This window comes from Pseudogymnoascus verrucosus (genome assembly GCF_001662655.1).
Source record: "Pseudogymnoascus verrucosus strain UAMH 10579 unplaced genomic scaffold scaffold_14, whole genome shotgun sequence".
Classification (NCBI taxonomy): domain Eukaryota; kingdom Fungi; phylum Ascomycota; class Leotiomycetes; order Thelebolales; family Thelebolaceae; genus Pseudogymnoascus; species Pseudogymnoascus verrucosus.
Genome location: NW_017263665.1, coordinates 278720 through 300647, shown reverse-complemented (window position 1 = coordinate 300647; position 21928 = coordinate 278720). Strand labels below are relative to the sequence as shown.

Here is a 21928-nt window from a genome sequence, read left to right as displayed (position 1 = left end):
CTTTTTCAAGTCTAGTGGGCTTCCGAATATATAGCTAACAGGTACAAAGGGCCGTACGTTCGAATTGAACCAAATGTAGTGTCTGCGAATACAACAGAGGCGCTCAGTGCTATCTATTCAGCAAAAGCGCCAGTCCTCAAATCCGGATTCTACAATGCTTTCGCCCCTGGTTTTCCGAGTAGTTTCACAACCAATGACAAGGAGTACCGACAAAAGAAACAGATTCTCTCGCCAGCCTTTGCCCCTCGCAAGCTTGAAGCTATGTAGCCTTTGATCCGCCTCCATATCGAAACGTTCTGTAGGAATATTGCGGCTGCGGGACAAGTGGACCTTGATGCGATGCTTGGCGCGCTCTCTATGGATATTCTGTCTGATTTGTGCTTTGGGAAATGTTTTGATACCTTGAACAATGAGAAGGAACGGGATCTTATTCTTGAAGGCATGGAGAAATCTGTTCAGATGGTTCTTAAGGTAAGTTTTTCCCGCTTTTGGCCGCGATTCACACAACTAAATGATTTTAAGGAGGGAACTATGCACAGATGGCCAAAAGGCATCTGGGATTATATTCACTCGAAGGAAGATGTAGTAAAACGGAAATACGTCTATCAGGTATGTTTATACATCAGTCACAATACCCCCCTCCATCCGATCGGCTTAGCCATGTTCAGTGATATTAATTGGTGTCAAACAACACAGAAAGCGATTGGAGCAATGATGGAACGCATACAGAGAGGAGACGAAGGTGGTGAGAGAGGCGGCGACATCTTTTCCAACCTTCTCCACGCGAAACAACCGGAAACTGGAAAGCCGTATGATCAGCGCGAGTTGATGGGCGAAGCGATTCTCCTCCTGTATGTCCATCCTCTCCCAGTATTAACTGTGATCCACCAATCTCTTCGCCAGCCTTGGAATTTTAACTAACAGAATTATAGTGTGGCAGGTTCTGATACAACCTCAACTGCGTTGACGGTGATTATCTGGCATCTCCTGGCAAACCCGGAAACTATGCAGAAGTTGACCAGTGAAGTCTGTGGGACATATAGCTCCGTTGAAGACATTAAGTATCAGAGCCTCCAGAGTCTTCCATATTTACATGCTGTCATTGAGGAAGGTCTGCGGATTTGTCCTCCAAGTCCCGGTTTGATTCCACGAGTGGTCGTGGATCGGAGCCCAGGAAATTTAGTGATTGGGGACCACGTTTTCCCTCCAGGGGTAAGTCAAGGCTAAACTCTCATAACAAAACACCCCTGCGACTCTCACATCGTTTCGCTCTCTCTAATATATGATGCTAACGACTCATTTGTATCTTTAGACCGAAATTGGAGTCTGCAACATCTCTCTCCATCTCAACTCCAAATACTTCGATAACCCCAAGACTTTCCAACCAGAGCGCTGGCTCCAGGACTCGGCCCTCAAATGCAACAAGACTGCATTCTCCCCCTTCTCTCTTGGTCCCAGAGCATGCTTAGGCAGAAAGTAAGATCCTCTTACCCCTCTAATAGGAACTCTGTGTCCGTAACAACTTCAAGACGAGATTCCTCCAATTTCCCCTTATATTTGCATCCACTAACAAGGTGATTCTAGCATGGCATACATGGAAATGAGCCTAACGCTAGCCCTCCTCGTATACCAGCTCAAACTGTCATTCACCAATCCCGAAAAGGAGTTACAGGACGGATTCGACGTCGAAGATGCATTTGTTGCACTAAAACCTAAGGTCCGGGTACAGGTAGCAAAGGTCTGAAGTGCACACAGAGGGGGGTGACACTTCATAGGTGGTTAAAGGGGCCCGCTTAATTAATAAGTTATGGAAGCTACCCTCAAACTCTCAGCGACAGTTTTTCATGCATGGTCTCACTCGCACGTGCCTTCATTCGCAGTTGCCATCATCCGCGTTTGTTCTCAGTCGCACCTGCCTCACCCGCCCTCAGTCGCACCTTCCGTCACTGGCACCTTCCCTCCCTCGCAACCGCCTTCATTCGCACCTGCCCTCACTCGCACCTTCCCTCAGTCGCGCTTGCCTTCACTGGCACTTGTCCTCAGTCGCAGTTGCCCTCGTTCGCATTTGCCTTCATCGGCACTTATGCTCAGTCGCACCTGTCCCCATTCGCAGCTTCCTTCACTAAACCCCAAACAAACTACAAAGTCACAAGCAATAAAAAGACCACTCGGTGCCGTTCCTTCGTCCTTCGCATTAAAGAGGGGAATTCTATGGGTTTCTCCGCTGCCCCGCGCAGCAAAACGCTCCCTATCTGTCCGTCTGTCTGAGTGGAGAGAAGAAGAGAGAAGCATGATATCCGTCCGTCCATCCGCCCTCGATCCCATTCTTCCGGGCGCCCTCCCGCCAAATATATAGAGTAGAGCGTACTATACTGTACAAATACACACACAAAGCCCCCTTCCTGGTATTATAATCCCCCAACTCCCCCATCCGTAAAGGTCATAAAATAACACCTGTGAAAACTAGCAAAACATTCCAGCGCCCCCCGGTCCCATAAAGTAGAGTTAGTTGTGCCATCCCATATAGATCGGCCCATATGTGCATCCGTCCCCAACACACACGTATATTTCGTACAAATACCTCCCCGCAGAGACGATCACTGCTGACCCGGTCCCCAGTTCGACCAATCATTCGTCTGTTCAAACATCTGCATTTCTACCGACGAGCTAATAAACGGCATAAAGGTGTTCAAGTCATCAGTCGTGAACTCCATGCCCTCGCTGAAGGCAAAGATGTCGACATCCATATCATTGGGCAGCAGGCCACCACCGAAGTCCGTCGCGGGTGGGAACCACTGATTAGCGAGGTCAGCGGCGTTGCCGGTGCCCGAGAATTCAGTGGTGGCGGTGGTGGCTGTCGATATCGACGCGTTGTGCGTGTACGACGAGTCTTGAGCCGACGATGGTGAGGGGTTGCTAGGCGAGGTGTTGCTAGTGGCGAGGTAGGGGCCAACTCCGGCGGAGAACTCAGGGTACCAGGGCCTGTTAGGATCGGTGGCGTCAGCGGTGTCCGAGGCAGGTCGAGAGGAGCGACGGTTCCGGTCGGCAACGTTAGTCCTCTTGCCCTTCTTCTGAGGCGGGCTTTGATTTTGCTCCTCGAGAGTAGGCTTGCCGTGGCCGTTCATGACGAGGTTCAGCAGCGGCGCAATCAGTTGGGCCGCTCCTAGTCCTTTGCCAGTCTGAGGCATGGCGTTGGCTAAGCGCTGCTGGTGGTACATTGCCACCTTGAGGACGATCTGGAGGAACTTGCTCGCAGCGCGGTATTCGGTGATGCGCTTGAGACGGGTAACTGCCATTCGGAGATAGTGATCTATCTTGAGTGAATCGGCGTCGAGGATCTTCCCGAGCTCGGAATCCGGAAGGCTGGCGTTGGCGTACATCTTGATCAGCAATACCATGCCGTATGACATGCGGACAAAGTTGATAACGGGGTAGGATCTAATAACTTCGTCGGGTACGCTAAAGAAGGCGTCGAGGAGGAGATGGGCGGACTCGATCACGGTCATGATAGCGCTCGCGCTCGCCATGGAAATCGGACTCGCCTTTGTCCCGATATCAATCAACTCCTCCGGTTGGAAACCATCGACATTCTTGACCATGATGGCATATTCCTGTAGTATGATTTTGTTCATGTAGTAGTGAACCTCCAGAGTAGCTGACAGATGTACAGGATCTATAGTCTTGCGAAATTCCTCAAGCCTGTTTTCAAAGCCCTTCAGGGTCAGCTGCACCCGCGGATCAGACATCTCTACGCGGCTAGACAGGTCGTCAAAGGCGAATACAGCTGCACTTTCCTCGGTAATGTGCTGTATTTTCGACCATACGATGAGAAGTTTGTCCGACGGGAGTGCATAAGGAGAGTTGGTAAGGTAGTCAATGCATCCCTTGGTGAATGCGGAGAAGGCAAACATATTCGGCCTGCGCAGTGACATCGACACACTACCTCGAGTTAGCGACTATCATTCATCGGTCACTTCAGAGAAAATACCTTGCGCAAATCAAATAACAGCCCAGGTGCGTCCTCTTGCTCTCTAGCACCAGTAGCTCCTGGCGCAGGAGTCGAGCCGCCTCAGGGTCTGCGGGGGGTGGATTGGTGCCTTCCATGTTCGAATGCGACTCCTGTCCGGGGGGCTTTACAAAATTATCCGCAACAACAGTCGGCCATTGGTGCTTTGAAAAAAACCCTGGCAGATCTGGCTGACCAATATCCAGCGACATGGACGCTGCCATGTGCACGTACTGGTAGAACTTGAGTGTTCTGAAGTCATTTGGTGGATACAGCCAAATACACGTCAGCAGGAACGCTTGCACGAGCTCGAGCGATTTGTCGGATTTCATAATGTATCGATCTGCGAAGACCTGGAGGAGTTCTTCATGCAAAGTGATATATATGTTGTGGTCCTTCTGACCTGCAGCAGCGGCCAAGATAGTGAGGAAGAGTATTGGCTTCGACGAGCGAACAGACTCGGCTGTCTGCTCCGGGCGGAAGGCGACTATTGGGCAGTGCACTATCATATTGTTGACGTAGTGATCGAAGTACTCCTGCGCCATCTCCAATCCAATCAGATCGCGCTCGATCACGTCTGGCGATCTCTCTCCCGTGTCAGACGTCTCGCCGTCCATCTCGCCAGGTCCGCAACCCCAGCGAGGTTCTTCCATGGGTTCGTGGAATGCGTTGGGCTCCATTCCCAAGTGGGGTATGGGCGCCCTCTCGAGAAACCCCTCTATCTCCTGTTCTTCGTCCACAGTGTGCATGGAGCCCTGATTCGAGCCTGCCGAGGGCGACTGCTTGCTCTTATTCAGCAGCGAGCGCATGGCACGCACCTCCCTCTCGAGTTCAGCAACTCTGGTGTCCGTCCTCTTCCTCGGGCGCCTCTTCTGGGGAGCGGCATAATGGCAAGTTCGTCCGTTCTTCGTGCAGCGCTGGCATCGTCTGGTAGCAGGGTCGGGAGAGGGCAGGCAGCGCACTTTGAGGAGCCGACACGGCTCACAGGCGCGATTCACATGCTCGGGTTTTGTTGGCGCCGAGTCGGGTGTCGTCTGGGTTGGTGGCACAGTAGACATCGTCGGCGCTAGATTCATAAATTCGACATCTGATAAGATCTTAGCAAATTCCTTAGTAAGTGCCGCTCGTTACGGAGTTCGTTTTTGCCTCCTGCCTTGCCCTTGGCGCCAGTACACCTGTGTGGCAAAGAGTGAGGAGGAGCGGAGCGGGGTGAAAGAAAGATACGGGGGACAGGGTTTTTGGGAGGATAAGGCATGAGTAATAAAGGTGTTCATACGGTGTCCAAGTTATGCGCAGGGTGCGAAGTCAAACCAGGAAGATGACCGAGCGTGAGACGGCCCCGCCTTCCTTGTTAGTAGGAGATGGTAGATAGGGTAGAAGAAGAAAAATATAGAGTATAGAGTACGGGTACCAGTAGGCTATAGGACTTTTAGGACTATAGAATACTCTCCTGTTGTGTCCACTGTGGTGTTTTCTGTAATATTTCCCGTGTATTCAGGGTAATCAGACTCAAATTCAGTGGTGTGTATGCACGCCAAGCAGGTCTGTCATCGTGGGAGTCATCAAGTAATCTTTCCCCAAGGCACCATTCCAGACTCGTCGTTGACGTTTTCGTTGATGCGTCAGCAGAACGCGCTGATAGCGTCTTGGCGTTAATTATACGGTGGATACGGCGGAAGGCGGTTGGTTGGGCGTGAATGGCGCTTTGCACGGGGCAGATGCTGACCCGAATCGACTTTTTGGTGGTAACGACAGACATGGTGATAACGTTTAATTGGGGCTGAGTAACTGAGAAATCACGTGACTTCGCATGCCTGGACGAGTGGGAAAGACCGGTATGACGCGGCGGCCAGGTACGAGAGAGGTACGCACCTTCCTGACGTCCTTGGTGACAGGTGTCATCTCCATCTTAGAGTATAGCATTCCGCATAGAGTAGTTTACAAGCCACATCCAAGCAACCAGGTGCATCTGACGCGCGGATTTTGCCGATTTCTAGCTGCCTAATGCTGCTGCGTGATAGCCAATTTCGACTCCAAATCTGCACAGAGCAACAAAGTGAGAACAGGACCACGAATCGGATTCAACTGATCCGACGTGCGCCACTCGGTATTCGGTCTTCGGATACCGGATAATTAAGGATAATTTAGATGCTGTGAATGAATATGTAGTGGCATCGGAGAATAATTTTGATGTGGAGATGCATGTGAATAAAAATCTTACTTAATATTTTAAATGTATATTGAAAAAATAATGATGATATTGCCTATTCGAGATTTGTTATCTACTGACCTCTTGACCCCACTAAACCTATCAAATAGTCGCAGATGGGATCTTACAAAGCCTATCTAGAACAGGGCCTCGATCTGTGCCCAAAAATATACCTCCAAGAAGACCCAGATCACCCGCCAAATGATGTCAGTAGAGAGTTTGCTTACGAGAGAGCAGCTTCCTCCAGAGACCTCACTCATGCTAGTCAAGATACAGAGTGTACGGGCGACTATATTGCTACTTCGAGCATCCCTACTCGTGCCAGTGAAGATACAGAGTCTCCTCCCGACTATATAGCTACTTCGAGCATCCCTACTCGCACCAGCCAAGACACACGGTTTGCCCTGACGACCCCCTCAAGCAACCGTACTCACGTTAGTCAAGACATACAGTTCCCTCCAGACGTCTTCTCAGCTTCTTCGAGCAATGCTACTCGCCCCAGTCAAGACACACATCTTGCCCGCTCAATTCCCACCACCAACTCCAGTCAGGACAGTCACGGCGATTTGACAACCTCCTCTAACAACCACACCCCATCTACCCCCCGCTCCAACCCACTCTCCCACCTAGCCCACCCCTCAGAACCCAATCCCCTACCTTCCCAGAGCCTCAACTCCAAAAACCGCAACCCATCACCACCTCCCGCGATACAACAGCCACAAGGTCCCTGTCCTCCCTGCGCCAAACGACTGTGGTCGAAAGTCCTCCGCCCGCCGCCACCTCCTGAACCCCCAAGCCCACACGCTCCAGGTCTATGGACCAAAGTCCTCTGTTCGTCTACCACTCCACCACCTGCACCTGACACCGTCGCGCCTGAAGCTCCAAAACCTCATGGGTTATTCACAAGAAGACGTAGGTCGTCCGTTCCTCTGCTGGACCTGCCACCTGCCGAGTTACAGTCAAAGGTAACAGAAAAAGAGCGTAGGCAGGAGCGTAGACGGTCCTCACCCATACCCGTGTCTACACGCACCGAGACGTGGCCTCCCAGAACCCGTCAAAAGTCCCACGATCCCCCATCCTTCCACCACCGAGATCCAGACACCCAAACCACTCTATCCCACTTTCTCCCTCGCCCAGTCCATTCCTCCTCCCCAAACCTCCAAACCCCCATCCATACACCTCCCTCCCCTTCCACCCCCTACCCCCTTACTACCAAGCAGCACGACGACAACAACAACGACCCCCCCTCCCTCCTCCCCCTCCAACACAACATAAACTACACCTTCACCACCCCCACCCTCCTCACCCAAGCCCTCACCCCCCCCACCCCCGGCCACTCCAATAACGCGCGACTCTCCTACCTTGGCCGCCGCGCCATGGAGCTCGTGCTCTGGGAATCATGTTACTCCCTCCGCCTCTCCGAGCGCGCGGCAAGGGAGGCGGTGACGAGGGCGTTGGGGGTGGAGGCGCTGGTGGGGGCGGGGATGAGGTGTGGAATTGGGGAGTTGGTGGGGAGGAGGGGGGATTTGGCGGGGGAGGTGAGGAGGGGGGTTTTGGCGGTTGTTGGGGGGGTGTATTTGGATGGCGGGGTGGGAGGGGTGAGGAGGGTGATGGGGGGGTTGGGGGTTGGGATTGGGGAAGGGTAGGGGGAATGGATGAGTGAGTAGGATTTGCTTGTAGAGTTTGTAGACAATTCAAATTGTTTGCATAGAACTGCGCGGAGTTTCAATAAGAGTACAAGATTCATTGGGCCAGGATGTGCCAGATTGTGGGATTCTGAAAAAATAAAACAAGGAGAATAGTAAAACAAGTTAAATCTTAGCACCAACCAGTAAAAATACCTCTCCTATGATTCTCTATAATCCTCAATCACCTATTGGAACGGATAGCAGCACGAAATGCTGTCGCGGCATGGACGTGATGGCATGTAGTCGAGGAGGAGGGTTGGGTGACTAAGTAATTACCTCAGCTGAAACCGTTATCCACCAATAGAAATGTTGGATTCCTGATAACTAATGTATTATGTCAGCCTAAATGGATGACTCAGCTGGACAAGCCCCTTACAACAGACTTTAGAGTACAGATACTCAATCCATCAATATATCTGCCAATTACCAAAGAGTATCCGTAAATCGTAGAATTCTGGTAATCCCTGAGCCTACTCGGTCTCTTGTCAAGCTGACGTTGAGGGCATCGTCCCACCCCCCAAAAATGCCTCCCCTCCCACCACCCAGACGACAACACATCCTGAACATGAACGAAGGGGATCATCACAGAAGATGGTTGCAACCCCAAGAATAATGGATAGATATAGAAATGCATAGACATCAAAACCCCCTGAATTTCGCACTGGAAGCTTCCATCTCAGCTGTGATATGCACCACTACAGCATTTTACGCCTTGCAGGTGACAAGCGGCTTGCACCCTGTCCCATGCACGGACCACTCATAACCTCGAGATATCTCATACTTTTGGTCGTGATAAACTTCGAGTATAGCAAGGCTCCCAAATCGATGCTGAAAACCGACACGAAAATGGGGTGGTAGCCAGGGCTGCAGGAATCGCTTAGGAGTCAGATATGTCGGGGGGAGGAGCATGGTGGCTGTTCTGATAATTGGAACGATGGGTTCCTATTGGTCAGTAACACTCGCTTCGCCCGAATATCAGACTTCTCTTCCTCATAAGACCTGTTCTCCCCCCCCCTTCTCCAACTTCCTCCTTCCTTCCTCTATTATCATACACTCCATCTATATCTATCCATACTGTATCAATAAACTTTTTCCAAGTTTACGGGACAATTTTCGGACCGTGGCACGTCTTTCGGAAGTGATAACCTTCGGTACCCTCCTCTGCACACTTGGTACCCTCGATCTGGTCACCCAGGCACCCAACCCCGCTCGTAGTATACCATTGCCTCTCATCATTTCATCAACCACCGTCCACCACAACGACTTAACATCAAAGAGCCATCATTTTTAAAATGTCTCCATCCAATATGAGCACTTCATCCAGCTCACAGTCGTCCAAGACGGCCGTCGGCACCCCCAGAGCCCACCACCGCTCCTCACCCTCGCTTACGCCAGAGCTGGCCTACAAGGTCGCCGGCTGGCTCGAGACACAACCACCCGTGTCTACCTACCAGCCCATTGGCGTCGACAGACGCGGTGAGAAAGCATACTCCTCCACCTCGTCGTCGTCGGGCAAGAAAAGTGTCCACTGGACACCCGACGTCATTGACAACGAGAAAAAGCCTCGTCGTCGCCGCAGCAGCAAGCGCTCGGGTGAGAAATCTTCCTCGTCCAAGTCTCGCGTGCGGCAGTCAATGCCAATGGCGCCTGAGCCACCGAGGGCCCATGCGCCGCCGCCGACCCCGCGGTTCCATCGTCTGCCGACGCCGGACTCTTCGGATGTTGAGTGCGAGGAGTTCTGCTACTGCTGCAGAGAGATTGTGGGGAGTAAGATGGAAGTCCAAAGTATGACGTTTCCTCTTGCTTGCGTTACTGCCTGCTGACTTTGACAGTGGCTGCTGCCAAGTCTCATATTGTGTCTGTCAAGCAGAAGACGCATAGCAGACATTGAGAGAGTGGATTTTTGTAATGATTATGATGTGACGAAATGCAGTAATGGTTCTTAAGGCGTTTCTTGGAGGTTGCGCAGGTCAATTTTGCACACTTGTGGTTTTTCTTGTTTGCTGCACTTGCACTGATCACGGGATTGGGCGATTCCGACGACGAGCTGGACTTCTCGCGGGGATGGGTAGCAGGACTTGAATATTTTGGCGCCTGGATTGTTTTGTATACCCCTAAGAGTCCTATAATGAATGGAAATATCTTGCAAATGACAGAAATGAAAGATTTTGACAGTAAACGTAAGAAACTCATACTCACCAGCTTGGGACAGTGTGTACTGGAAATGGACGCTTGGCAGCATCAAAACCTCAAGTCCCGAATATCGGGCCGGCCCTGAAATATTTTATAGGTCCGACCGGGTATCCCGTAATGGATCTAGCCCCTGAACACGAATATCTGATCGTTTTATAACCCAGAGCGTTGCGCGTCGACTTTCCAGGGGTTGCCATTCATGGCATGTCGTTGAAAGAGCAGTTGTTGCTCATATCATTAAGCGAGCCGACGCGCGCTATGAGACTAGCGCTGCCGAGGACTGGCATGTTCCGGTCTGATAAATTGAGGACCTGAAATATAGGGCACAGATTCTTATCGCTTACCTACGGAGCTCTTTACGGACATGGGACTCCGCCATCGGTTCCCCTCCACCCCGCCATTTAAGAGCTCCATACAAGAACAGCACAACTTGCATTCAACAACCAATTTTTAAACCATAATACCCAAATAAACTCGTACTTTACAATCACATCTTTCAAAATGTCTGGACAGGAGATCATCTACACCGATAAGGCCGCCTTCCGTAAGCTCAGACCCTTATCTCTCATTACATAACCTCAACCTCAGCCCACCCACAACCCCTCAATCCCCTCCAATTTTCCCCAAGTCCCTCGTCCAACTGCCTCCATATGAGCTCAGAACACCGTACTGACCTCCTTCCAGCTGCGGGCCCTTACTCCCAAGCCATCAAGACCGGCACCACCATCTACTGCTCCGGTCAAATCCCATGCACCCCCTCCGGCGAGATCTTCACCCAGCCCGCCTACACCATCGCCCAGATGACCGAGCAGTGCATCACCAACCTGTCTAACGTCCTCGAGGCCGCTGGATCCTCCCTCGAGAAGGTCGTCAAGGTCAACGTGTTCATCACCACCATGGACAACTTCGCTGAGATGAACCGCACCTACGAGAAGTTCTTCGCCCACAAGCCGGCCAGGAGCTGTGTTGCGGTTAAGGAGCTGCCAAAGGATGTCCCGGTTGAGATTGAGTGCATTGCGTTGGTTTAAGGAGGAGGATAGGTTTTGAGGAAAAACGAAGGGGAAAGGGCGTGGGGTTGGTGAATGGAAAATGAGGGATACTGTAGATGTATAGAAATATGTCTCTGGCATGGAGATTAAAAATAAAAGTATCCAGTCTTGCTATGGCGAAATTTACATGTTGCTGTGAGATAATTGGGTTTTCGAGGTGCAATCGGGTGCTTGTTGGTAAATCGACTCTCCATATATGGCCGTCGCCTGGTTGGTGTACGGAATGGGTTTAAACCGAAGTGGAAGTGTAAGTAAGCATGCAACTTGGGAACTTCAGTTCCTGCCAAATCTCCACATATCATAACAACAGTCCCGAATCAAGTAATATCTCAAAAGCATGCGTGATGTCAAATTGTGCCCATTGATTTGTAGACGCTATGTGACTCATGCAAGAAAGCAACTCCAGCCAGGAACCCCGAAAGAAAGACACTTTACATGACGACACCAGAGTTGCTGGCAATACGCTGGAAAATATTAGCAGAGAATTCAAGGTAGGAACAGAGGTTCGACGTACTGGCCACAACTCAGCTGCCTCCTTTCCGACTGGTCCTGTGATGGCTGATCCCTTCATCTCACCCTTGGGGTTGACGATCTGTGAATAAATTGTTAGTCTTCTGCCTTTGCAAAGCCTTGTATCCTGGCACAAAAACCCCCCATCCAACAAACATCGATCGAGTCCAACACCCCAACCTCATCCACACGACCAAGAAAACCAGCACCAGGACAGGGCTGTACTCACAACACCGGCGTTATCCTCGAAGTAGAGGAAGACACCATCTGTGCGCTTCCATGGCTTCGACTGGCGGACAATGACCGCGGGCATGACCTTCTTCCTCAGCTCAGGCTTTCCCTTCTTGACGGTCGCCATGACCATGTCACCGACACCTCCAGCGGGGAGACGGTTAAGACGTGCTCCGATACCCTTGACGGAGATGATGTACAGGTTACGAGCACCCGAGTTGTCGCAGCAGTTCATGACGGCGCCGCTATATTTGCGTTAGTACCTCTGTTTCTTCCTTCACCACCAACCATCCATTCCGTCTCGGTATCGCAGTTCGATTCTGGGTCCGTCGCGGGGAGTCTTCGAGGGGGGACGTACACTGGGAGACCGAGGGTCATCTTCAGCTTGCCACCTGGGGCACCACGACTGCAAAAACGGTCAGCCAACTCCATCCACCACACAAATCATCGCGCATCCCCGGATCCGGCGCAAATCGGGGACACTTCGTACACGCCGTGTTGGCGGGAGTGAGAGGGCACACATACGAGATCTTGGCCATTTTGTCGGAGGTTCTTTGAGACTGGTGGTGAGTTCAAAGGGTCGTGATGTGCTGCTTGGTCGTCGTGGTGAAGTTCTTTCGAGGTGCGGATTGGAGCGCGGATTAGAAAACCCTAATCTCTCGCTTACGGGGGACCACCACCACAATTTTCAAATTCCTTGGACAATGCTCTGTAAAGTGCTGCCAAACGTGTATTACGACTCTGTATTATTCAAGATAACTTTTCAATTATTGCAAATAGTAGCTAAATTATCACTCATGAGAAGAGCTGTTGTTGTACTGGCTGTGAAGATCGAATTGGGTACATTTGATGCGGATGCAAATAGTTTGTTGTGGCCTGAGGCATGCATCGTGAATTTGCAGGATACAAAATGACAACAAAGATCAAATCCGCCTGACAGCTAGTTAGATCGTGCAATTTCATTCGATGAGCCTATGTATGTGAATATTACCATTGGTATCTATTCTAGCAAGTACCAGCTAAGAACGGCATCGAGATAAATCATTTGAACTCGAAACTCCTGATTCCATCAAAAACGGCCAAGGAGGCCCCCTCTACCCCTTTCATTACCATACGCCTGAAGCACCCTTTTCAGATATACCGTGAAATACATGAGCGCCGAAAACGCACGAACCCGCCCATGGAGTGTATAATGCTAAAATGTCCGCGCCAGTCCAGTGAAGCTATTCAAGATTGTGTTCATGCCTTCAAGATGTGTGAAAGCACAGGCTGAATGACTTATGACTCGTCCATCTTATCTGCCACTTCTGCTGCAACTTCGTCCTTGACATCCTCAGCATCGCGTTCTTCTGCCGCTGCAGACCGCACATCGTCCATTGCAGTTGGCGTAGGCTTAGTTTCTGATTCAGGCTCAGATGGTGTAGGGGCCTCTACCGCGGCGGCAGCAGAAACGGGTGATATCGGAGGGGTTGCAACTGTTGCAGCCTCTACTTCAGCGGCAGCAGCTTCTGGTATTGGCTCATCAGGTGCCTTTGATTCAACGACTGGCTTGTCCATGTCCACATCACCCATCGCGTCTACCTGGGCAGGTGATTCAGGTCGTGATGCTATGTTTGAGCTTGACGCGCCAGCTTCGGCGAGAGCTGAAAGCGCCGGGTTTAAAGATTTGCTTCGCATGACTTCTTCATTGACCTCCGCATTGGCTTCTGTCGCAACTGCTGTTGCTTCATCGACTTCTGGTGCGACGTCTGGAGTCTGGATCCCACTTGCTGCCTCGGAATCCACGGCATTTGCGTTCTGGTAGTCCATGATATTCATGCGTTTCGGCACTCCGTTTTGTGGGCGGACACCATTAGCGTGTGCTGATTCTTCATCATCGCTCTCATCCAACTCATCGTCCCTGGTGATAGCTTTATCCCATCGGCGCTCGGTGTTACGGACATCCTTGTTTTCGTCCTCATCCAGGTCGTCGAGCTCGGCCTCTTCCTCTTCAGTCATGCCTCCCATAGGTTCTCTGGGGACGTCTTGCATCTGGACCGATGGCGCGAACGTAGTCTTCTTCAAGTTTTCGATGACTTGGATTTTGATCTTCTCAAGGTAGTCGTTCGAGTTTGCGTTCTCCATATTCGACGAACGGACATCCAGCTCGTAGTCAGGGCCGTAATACTCGTAATACTCGTTGAAAGGCAACACTGCGTTCATCTCTTCGCCGACAAGTAATCCAGTCTCGTAGGCCCAGGTACGTGCGACGTTCCTCATGGTATAACCACCTCCACCAAGGACCAGGGTAGGAAGGCCAAAGCTCTTGACGAACTTGACGCAATTGGCGTGACCCCTCATGCTCAGATTGAAGCATCCGAGACGGTCGCCCGATAACGAATCTCCACCACATTGTAAAACAACGGCTTCGGGCCTGTAGTACTGCATGACCGCGGATATAACTGGCTCAAAGATCGACTTGTATGAAGCGTCGTCAATTCCGTCGCGGAGAGGGAAGTTCACAGCGTAGTTCTTGCCCTGGCCGACACCGATGTCGCGGAGCTCTCCAGTTCCAGGGAAGTACTCTCCGTACTTGTGGAAAGAGCATGTCATAACGCGATCGGTAGTGTAAAATGCTTCTTCGACACCGTCGCCGTGGTGGACATCGATGTCGATGTAGAGAACTCGCGACTTGAAGCGCAGAAGCTCGATGATTCCGAGGACGATATCTACACGGGTCAGAAATGAACACAGGGGGATCATGCGACAATCTCACCATTGATGTAGCAGAAACCACTGGCCTCGCTCTTCTTGGCGTGATGGAGTCCACCAGCCCAGTTGACTGCGATGTCGCATTTGCCTCGGTTGAGGCGCGCGGCGCCCTCCATGCTGCCACCAGCGGAGATACCACAGAACTCAAAGAGGCCATCGAAGACAGGGCAATCGTCGCCGACGTTGAACTTGCCTTGCTCTTTCATGAAGGCGTCCATATTGTCAGGCGTAACCTTCTGGAGAAAGTCGACATACTCGTCCGTATGAAATTGGGTCATTTCATGCTTTGTAGCTGGTTTCGCTCGCTGAATGCGCGCGTTAGCAAATGTAGATCAGACAGGCGCGTTTGAAAGGGATGGCAGATGCTGGGGGAGGTGAAAGGGCGACATGGTCCAAGGATGACCAGGTGTGGGCGACTTACATATATCTCCATCTTCTTGTACGTCCCATAGTTCATAATCAGACTGTGGGCCAACCTTATGCGATGAGGCTTCATGGGATGGCCTGCGACATATGCATAGTTTCCGACATCAGAATCGTAGAAGTACGCGACCTTCTTCTTCGAACCCCCTCCATTGGTGGAGGGAGGGTCGATTGGAGCGAAGCCCGCCACCATGGTCCCGTTATCTTGCGTCCAGTAGTTTAAGTAGTCCGAGTGAAAGAAGTCTTTGATCCTCAAATTCGAGAATGATCAAGAATTGAGGTGGGAGGTACAATTTGGACGTTTGTTCGGAGAACGGTAGAACGGTAGAACAGTAGAAACGAAGCTTGGGTTTGTAAAGATGAAAGAGGATGGGGCGGCATTCGCGGTGGCTTGTGGAGTACTGGACTGCTGATGGTCCGGGCCCGCTTTAGTTTTGGTTCGGTCGACCTTTTGACACCAACAGCCTCGTTCACTGTATTGGTCCTCTTTCAGGTGAATTTAAGAATATAAGGAGGATATAAGATGGCCTGAATAAAAATAATAATCCTTCACAAGGTGTATTTATCCATGTGAATAATGAAGTCACCCAAAGCTGTGAATAAGTGAATATATGTCAGTTCCCAGCCCTTGGTGAATATAGTTATGGCGCCAGGCATGGGTGGCCAAGGAACTGACCACAACAGATCCTCAGCCTTGCGCTACTGCACGTGACATGGCGGTGGATTACACAGCGAACAACCCAACAGCCTAGCCTTCGCGTCCCAAGCTGCCTTGTAGCTCTATTCTGCGACCACAGCTTCAATAACTTTCCATACCACCACCTTACCCTCACCACCAACGAAACTCAACAAATCTCACATCATACCCCTCAATCCGACGCCTCCCGACATATACCGGAGATATGGACAGCAGGTTAAACCGCATGCTGGCGACAGCCGGCGGGATGGGAGGAGGAGCAGCACCTGGCTCTGTAAGTTCTGCACCACACGAGACATTCAACACACAGAGATGTTGCTACGAATACATCAACGACGGCCGTCACATATGGAACACGCACTAATGGATACTGGCTAGGACAACACGAGCTTGATTGATAACTCCGAGACCGTCTACATTTCCTCGCTCGCCCTTCTGAAGATGTTACGGCATGGTCGCGCAGGTGTCCCCATGGAGGTCATGGGCTTGATGCTGGGAGAGTTCGTCGATGACTTCACTGTTCGCGTGGTGGATGTGTTTGCGATGCCCCAAAGCGGAACTGGAGTCAGTGTCGAGGCCGTCGATCCAGTATTCCAGACAAAGATGATGGATATGCTGAGGCAAACCGGGCGGTTCGTCCATCCCATTCCGACCTGTCACAACAATCAACTGACTTGAATATCTAGACCGGAAACCGTAGTAGGCTGGTACCATTCCCATCCCGGTTTTGGCTGCTGGCTTTCGTCCGTCGATGTCAACACACAACAATCCTTCGAGCAGCTCAACCCCCGCGCCGTCGCCGTTGTCGTCGACCCCATCCAATCCGTCAAGGGCAAGGTCGTCATCGACGCCTTCCGCCTCATCAACCCACAATCCCTGATCCACGGCCAGGAGCCCCGTCAATCGACATCCAACTTGGGTCACCTCAACAAGCCCTCGATCCAAGCCCTCATCCACGGCCTGAACAGGCATTACTACAGCATCGCGATCGCCTACCGCAAGACGGCGCTGGAGGAGAACATGCTGATGAACCTGCACAAGCACGTCTGGACGGAGGGATTGCAGATGGACGATTTCCGCGTTGAGGGCAAGAAGAACAATGACCGCTTACAGCGTCTCGTGGGGCTGTCGGAAGGTTACGAGAAGAGGGTCAAGGAGGAGACGGAGTTGACAAAGGACCAGCTGAAGACAAGATACGTTGGCAAGCAGGACCCGAAGAAGCATCTCGAGGATGTTGGACAGCAGCTCATTGAGGACAACATCGTGTCGGTGAGCAGGCAGATGATTGATAAGGAGGCGAGTGGGCCGACTAAGGAGAAGAAGACGGCGAATGGGGAGAAGATGGAGACGGATGAGGATCTGTGAGGTGGAAATAGGGGTTCACCTCTTGTAATGTACTATTCCTGGCGTTTGGGATCCTCTAGCTAGCATAATAGAGAAGCAGGTCTGCATGGGCACGTTTATCGCACCATATATCCTTGCCTGCAGTGTCTAGTCTACGTGAGTATAAGTACGCAACTAATGTGCTGGTGGAGAAACTTATGGTGATTTTAAGGGATCGTTTCAAAGTTTCACGACTTTGCTTGGGAGTGAGGCAGTATAAATGCGTCGCCATATTTGGCCCCTGAAACGAGTTATATGGCCGTATTCACCGAGATGGACAGATATTTCCCCTGAAGGTATTTGGTCTGGTTGCAACAAACGCAACTGTCGACAAGATGGTACTGTCGAAACAGAAGTCTGATTAGACATTCAATTTTTGTCACAGCGTTGCTGCTGTCCGTTCAGCCTAAAGAGACATCCAATTTTTGTCACCGCGTCGTTACTGCTGTCACTACATACAGTCTAAAGAGACTTCAATTCTTCCCACCGCGTTGCTGCTGTCACTGCTTGGTAATGCCACAGTGCTGTTTCCGGCGTTAGGATCACGTCCTGTCGGTACCATCGATATTTTCGCTAGACTGTAGAAACCATGCTAGGTTTGGACCTCTTGAATTTCTCTAGTACTCCCTTCTGATCCTTCGGTGGAACTCGGCCATTAAGTGGTACAGATATTATCCCCATGTCGTCTGAACCAGATGGGGGAAGATACAAGAATTGAGACACTGGGATGGACGAGCAGAGGCTACTAAGAAGAAAAACCCTGAGGATAGCCTTTGTAGAAGTAGAATGGACCTGGGACATAACATCTAGAGGGTTAAGAAGGAAGGGGAGAGGGAGATAGAAAGAGTGCAACTGGCCTTGGGGCGTCATGACCAAAAGCAGCCGACCAGGCTGGGAAAGGGCATTTCATCTGTACGCAATAGACATCCCTTCAGGATCATAAAACCAGCCAGCAGATTTGTACTTGCGATAGCTTCAAAGCTGTTACCCATGTGAGATCACTCTCACCAAAGATCTCGAGGGAGATCTCCAGTAATGATGTAGAACGTGGTGATGACCGATTGGGAAATAGGAATATGGAACGTCGAAGAACACCGAATAGTAACTTGAGAACATAACGTCGCGAGCATATAACGGCAGAAACTTTGAGGCGGAGGGCATGAACATGGCAAAAATAGCAGGCCAAATAGGCAGCTATAGGTGTGAAAGAAGTCGTTGGCGGCGTGCGGCGATTTGAAGGTGACGTGAGGCACTCCGAGGATATCCATGCGAGACCTTGCCTTGGGGGCCTGTTACATGGTCGGTGGCATGAACAAGCGGTGGTGAGAAGGCTTGAGGTGGGAGGATGAGGTGGGAGGATGAGGTGGCAGCAGCATTAGATTGCCGACAATACCAGCGAGAGGAGAAGTCATAGCAAGTCAGAATGTTCTATTTTCATAAATGTATTGAAATTATTACTCCACCCAGAAATGACGCCTGCAAATAAACCCCATGAAGCCTGAACGCCATCATCTACCCCACTCTACTATATCATAAATATATACAACTCTATATCCAATGGATATCATATATACAGCTCAAACGAGCTCATACTCTAAACTTCATTCTCCCATCTAATTCTTCTCCACAATCTCTCTCGGCGTCGGTGGCCTCGAAGGCTCATCATGATAACCCTCCATATCCTTCATCGTCGCCACAGCATGTCCCTCAGGCAACATATTCAGCTCATCCTCCTGAGCATCCAAGCTCCTGAACTGCCACCAGAACATGATCCCCCCAAAGAAACTGAGCACAGCCATAACACCATAGTTCCAAACCAGCAACGGGTCCGCGCTGAGAGGATTCAAAGCCTCACAAATAGCAGCCGAGATAGCGTTGGTGAACAGTGCCACGGCCTGCACGAGCGAACGCATGTTGCGGGGTGCCTTGCTGAAGGCATACTCGAGCGATGTGATGGAAGCCAGGATCTCGGAAATGGCGATGAGGATGTAGGCACCGGTCTGAGCCCAGACGTTGATGGTGGCTGGAAGTGGAGCACCGCTGTCGGTGTAACAGGTGTTGGCGTTGTAACCGCAGGGGGAACGCTTGTAGATGTAGTGTTGGAGGACGGCAGACCAAATCATGGCAGCGGTGCCAAAGAAGAACCCAGCTGTGATCTTCTTGATGGGCGTGAAGCGGATGCCGGCTTTGCGGAGGAAGGGGTAGAGGAGACGGTCGCAGAGGGGAATGAGGATGATGAGGGCGAGGGGGTCAAGGTTGGTGAGAATATCGGACGGGAGGCCGTGCAGCTGCATCGTACCCGCTTGAGTGGTCAGGTTGTTGATGATTTGGTTGTAAGTAATCCAGTATAGGGGGTACCAGGCGAAGACGGCGCAGGCAGCAAATCCACGACGCACTTCGTCCACCCATTGGTCATCGAAGGTCATCCAGGAGGGGCGGTTCTCAGGGGCGATAGCAGATGGCTTGACGGACGCCCAGAAAGTCCCATCGTGCATGAGCTTCCATGTTCTGACGGGGTTGATGCTCCAGCGACCTTTTTGAGCGAACATAAGAATCTTGAAGGCTTTGGAGACGATGGAGCCCTCGGGTGCGGCTTGGCTGTAGCGTTTGCGACCCCAATACATAACTCCGGGGGTGAGGAGGAAAATGAGAGTTGGGAGGAGGAACGCAAGCCAGAAGCCAACATACTTCTCGGCATAGACCATGGAGATCTGGCCGATGAGAGAGCCGATATTGATGAAGAGGTAGAAGTAATGGTAAATCCGTGACTGGGTAATAGTAGGATCGACAATGACGCGTTCACCAGAAGGAAGAGTCTTAACGATGAGAGTCGTCACCGGGATTTGCTCCACGATGAGGGTAGAGATGTTGGGTTTGAATCCACCGGTGCCGAGGCCCATGATGATGATACCAGTCATGAAGGTTCCCATAGCCGCATTTGTGTTGGTAATGACGGTTGGGACAGCTGAGACGACTAGGACGATGTGTCCGATGATAGCAATGCCGATGGAGACACAAATGGCCTTGTAACGACCCCAGTGCGCGTCAGCCATATAGGCACCGAGCAACGGTGTCGTATAAATCCATAGTGCGTTGAACGTATTGATTCCATTAGCTGTTGCAGTTCCTTTTCCTAAAGCTCCAGAAATTCCTTGGTCAGAGGGGCCGCCGGCCCCTGTCTTGGGGTTGGAGCCGGGGAGGCTTCCGCTGGGAAGTGGGCGGTTGATGAAGTTGGAGACTGCGGGTTGTAAGCATGGGAATAGGCCAGCGGAAAGGAGCGGGAATACATACAGACAACCTGTGTTCCGTAATAACTGAAGCGTTCACACAATTCCACAAATGCAACGGTGTAGACGGTCCAGGGGATAGGGGCGGACACTCTCCTCAGAGCGTCCTCTCCCTCAAGCTCATCTTGCGTGGGAAGGCCCTCATACACTTCCACTTCGCCTTCAGCTCTATCCACACCTTCGTGTCCGACTGGTGGCTTCTCATCAATCGGCTGCGAGGCGTTCGGCTCGGCAGCCAGCGCTCCAGCTTGGTAATCGATATCCGCAGGCATGACGGCTGGCTTCAACGAAAGCTATCTTAAAGAGAGACAGCAAAAGAAAATGCTTGAGAAATCGACAGGAAGTGTGGGGAGACTTGGGGCTATATACTGGAGCAACCATATTATGGAGAACCCAGGATAGCGCGGCACCCGATTTAGCGACAGTATGAGATATCACCCACCTACCTGTAGTGTTATCTGCGGAGAGAGCGATATGTGCCTCGGAGCCACGGAACTAATGGAGGGCGGCAGGATTCAACAAGATATTGGAGCCTCATTGGTTATGTCTGACTTTTTCGTCGGCGGTGGCCACAAGTCTCGGGGAGCAACGTAGTAATACAGTGACACTAGGTATGTCCGGCGGTGGCGACGATCCTGAATTTTGCGCGAAACACAGATACATCACCGGTGAAAGTATATTACAGCACCTTATTGTGCCTGTAGTACAAAGACGTGTAGTACGGCATAAATCTAAGGGTAAGGGTTATGCCGCCCCAAAGTGGACATAATAGGGACACGAGAAAGTTCTCATTTCAGGGTGAGAAGTGAAAAAAAACGGTGGTGCATCGCGTGTACCTCGCTAATCTCCACTAGCCACCCTACGCTCATGGGGAATCGCCGTTGCCGAAGTACCATCGATGAAAATCCCCAACCAGATCTCTCTGCTTCCGATCATTGGCCACCAAAGTCCTGAAACCAGACTTCTACCCGAAATTCAATCTCTACGGCGGGAAATCCTGGAACGAAACAATGCCACTGGCTACTCCTCAAAACTCTGAAATAATCGCCACTTAACCATCAAACGCTAGACCCTATAGCGCGCCCAACGCCGAGCCATTACCGCATACAATAATTAATCAAGCTTCTAGAAGCAAGTGCCGGCAACCCTTTCCGCTCCTTAGCGCCGGTACGATCTACTATGTGCATAAAGATGATGCGAGTCTCTGGAGAGCCCGACGAAAGCCGTCAATTATCCCCAGATGTCCACAACGGGCCTGCCGTTTCCTGGAGAAACTCCATTGTGGACCTGGGGAAACGCTGAAGGATCTGTCCGAAGGATCTGTTGTATGGGGAACCAAACACTGTCAAGAGATCCTGTCAATTTTGAAAGTCAGGCTGCGTGGAAAGGATCCAAGGTGAGCGATGATGATCCTTCTGTACCACCTTCCCACTCCCTCGCTGGATTCCGCTCTTCACGATCCACCATGAGACACCGATGGAACAAAAAAACAAAGAAATAA

General features: G+C 51.2%; 8 protein-coding genes across 8 annotated transcripts; 4 read left to right on the top strand and 4 right to left on the bottom strand.

Moving 5' to 3' along the window:
* Window positions 1-326: 326 nt before the first annotated feature.
* On the bottom strand, window positions 327-5551 carry VE01_03964 (uncharacterized protein). The gene is made up of 2 exons (XM_018273443.2): window positions 3989-5551; window positions 327-3939 (listed from the first exon to the last, which is right to left on the bottom strand). Exons 1-2 carry the CDS (start codon window positions 5080-5082, stop codon window positions 2598-2600), a joined length of 2436 nt encoding a protein of 811 aa, XP_018131730.2. The 5' UTR covers window positions 5083-5551; the 3' UTR covers window positions 327-2597.
* VE01_03965 (uncharacterized protein) lies at window positions 340-1744 on the top strand (the record flags this gene model as incomplete). The annotated part of the gene is made up of 6 exons (XM_018273444.1): window positions 340-471; window positions 523-609; window positions 697-851; window positions 933-1212; window positions 1313-1476; window positions 1585-1744. 6 exons carry the CDS (start codon window positions 340-342, stop codon window positions 1742-1744), a joined length of 978 nt encoding a protein of 325 aa, XP_018131729.1.
* A 3415-nt stretch (window positions 5552-8966) lies between the features above and the next one.
* Window positions 8967-9966, top strand: VE01_03963 (uncharacterized protein). Its single transcript, XM_018273442.2, has 2 exons — window positions 8967-9688; window positions 9736-9966. The coding sequence occupies exons 1-2, from the start codon at window positions 9196-9198 to the stop codon at window positions 9792-9794; spliced, it is 552 nt and encodes a 183-aa protein (XP_018131731.2). The 5' UTR covers window positions 8967-9195; the 3' UTR covers window positions 9795-9966.
* Window positions 9967-10450: 484 nt separating this feature from the next.
* VE01_03962 (uncharacterized protein) lies at window positions 10451-11264 on the top strand. Its single transcript, XM_018273441.2, has 2 exons — window positions 10451-10640; window positions 10781-11264. The coding sequence occupies exons 1-2, from the start codon at window positions 10598-10600 to the stop codon at window positions 11122-11124; spliced, it is 387 nt and encodes a 128-aa protein (XP_018131732.1). The 5' UTR covers window positions 10451-10597; the 3' UTR covers window positions 11125-11264.
* Window positions 11265-11498: 234 nt separating this feature from the next.
* Window positions 11499-12482, bottom strand: RPL23A (ribosomal 60S subunit protein L23B). The gene is made up of 5 exons (XM_018273440.2): window positions 12412-12482; window positions 12245-12292; window positions 11885-12131; window positions 11660-11737; window positions 11499-11609 (listed from the first exon to the last, which is right to left on the bottom strand). Exons 1-5 carry the CDS (start codon window positions 12423-12425, stop codon window positions 11577-11579), a joined length of 420 nt encoding a protein of 139 aa, XP_018131733.1. The 5' UTR covers window positions 12426-12482; the 3' UTR covers window positions 11499-11576.
* Window positions 12483-15411, bottom strand: RPD3_1 (histone deacetylase). The gene is made up of 4 exons (XM_018273439.2): window positions 15059-15411; window positions 14642-14942; window positions 12878-14594; window positions 12483-12819 (listed from the first exon to the last, which is right to left on the bottom strand). The coding sequence occupies exons 1-3, from the start codon at window positions 15251-15253 to the stop codon at window positions 13165-13167; spliced, it is 1926 nt and encodes a 641-aa protein (XP_018131707.1). The 5' UTR covers window positions 15254-15411; the 3' UTR covers window positions 12483-12819; window positions 12878-13164.
* Window positions 15412-15838: 427 nt separating this feature from the next.
* Window positions 15839-17215, top strand: RPN11 (multicatalytic endopeptidase). Its single transcript, XM_018273438.2, has 3 exons — window positions 15839-16031; window positions 16136-16389; window positions 16444-17215. The coding sequence occupies exons 1-3, from the start codon at window positions 15963-15965 to the stop codon at window positions 17120-17122; spliced, it is 1002 nt and encodes a 333-aa protein (XP_018131623.1). The 5' UTR covers window positions 15839-15962; the 3' UTR covers window positions 17123-17215.
* A 1383-nt stretch (window positions 17216-18598) lies between these two features.
* Window positions 18599-21141, bottom strand: VE01_03958 (uncharacterized protein). Its single transcript, XM_018273437.2, has 2 exons — window positions 20432-21141; window positions 18599-20378 (listed from the first exon to the last, which is right to left on the bottom strand). The coding sequence occupies exons 1-2, from the start codon at window positions 20697-20699 to the stop codon at window positions 18754-18756; spliced, it is 1893 nt and encodes a 630-aa protein (XP_018131622.1). The 5' UTR covers window positions 20700-21141; the 3' UTR covers window positions 18599-18753.
* Window positions 21142-21928: the final 787 nt, after the last annotated feature.

Bases quoted from the DNA above. Each gene is read 5' to 3' on its own strand.
- VE01_03964 (XM_018273443.2), bottom strand. From the start codon at position 5,082: ATGAATCTAGCGCCGACGATGTCTACTGTGCCACCAACCCAGACGACA. The intron at 3,940-3,988 runs GTATTTTCTCTG...AACTCGAGGTAG, and splicing joins TGTTATTTGATTTGCGCAAG to TGTGTCGATGTCACTGCGCA.
- VE01_03963 (XM_018273442.2), top strand. From the start codon at position 9,196: ATGTCTCCATCCAATATGAGCACTTCATCCAGCTCACAGTCGTCCAAG. The intron at 9,689-9,735 runs GTATGACGTTTC...TGACTTTGACAG, and splicing joins GAGTAAGATGGAAGTCCAAA to TGGCTGCTGCCAAGTCTCAT.
- VE01_03962 (XM_018273441.2), top strand. From the start codon at position 10,598: ATGTCTGGACAGGAGATCATCTACACCGATAAGGCCGCCTTCC. The intron at 10,641-10,780 runs GTAAGCTCAGAC...ACCTCCTTCCAG, and splicing joins CACCGATAAGGCCGCCTTCC to CTGCGGGCCCTTACTCCCAA.
- RPL23A (XM_018273440.2), bottom strand. The intron at 12,132-12,244 runs GTACGTCCCCCC...ACGCAAATATAG, and splicing joins ATGACCCTCGGTCTCCCAGT to CGGCGCCGTCATGAACTGCT. The intron at 11,738-11,884 runs GTGAGTACAGCC...ATTTATTCACAG, and splicing joins TCGAGGATAACGCCGGTGTT to ATCGTCAACCCCAAGGGTGA.
- RPD3_1 (XM_018273439.2), bottom strand. From the start codon at position 15,253: ATGGTGGCGGGCTTCGCTCCAATCGACCCTCCCTCCACCAATGGAGGG. The intron at 14,943-15,058 runs GTAAGTCGCCCA...GCGCGCATTCAG, and splicing joins ACAAGAAGATGGAGATATAT to CGAGCGAAACCAGCTACAAA. The intron at 14,595-14,641 runs GTGAGATTGTCG...TGACCCGTGTAG, and splicing joins TGGTTTCTGCTACATCAATG to ATATCGTCCTCGGAATCATC.
- RPN11 (XM_018273438.2), top strand. From the start codon at position 15,963: ATGGACAGCAGGTTAAACCGCATGCTGGCGACAGCCGGCGGGATGGGA. The intron at 16,032-16,135 runs GTAAGTTCTGCA...GATACTGGCTAG, and splicing joins GAGGAGCAGCACCTGGCTCT to GACAACACGAGCTTGATTGA. The intron at 16,390-16,443 runs GTTCGTCCATCC...TTGAATATCTAG, and splicing joins ATGCTGAGGCAAACCGGGCG to ACCGGAAACCGTAGTAGGCT.
- VE01_03958 (XM_018273437.2), bottom strand. From the start codon at position 20,699: ATGCCTGCGGATATCGATTACCAAGCTGGAGCGCTGGCTGCCGAGCCG. The intron at 20,379-20,431 runs GTATGTATTCCC...TACAACCCGCAG, and splicing joins TTACGGAACACAGGTTGTCT to TCTCCAACTTCATCAACCGC.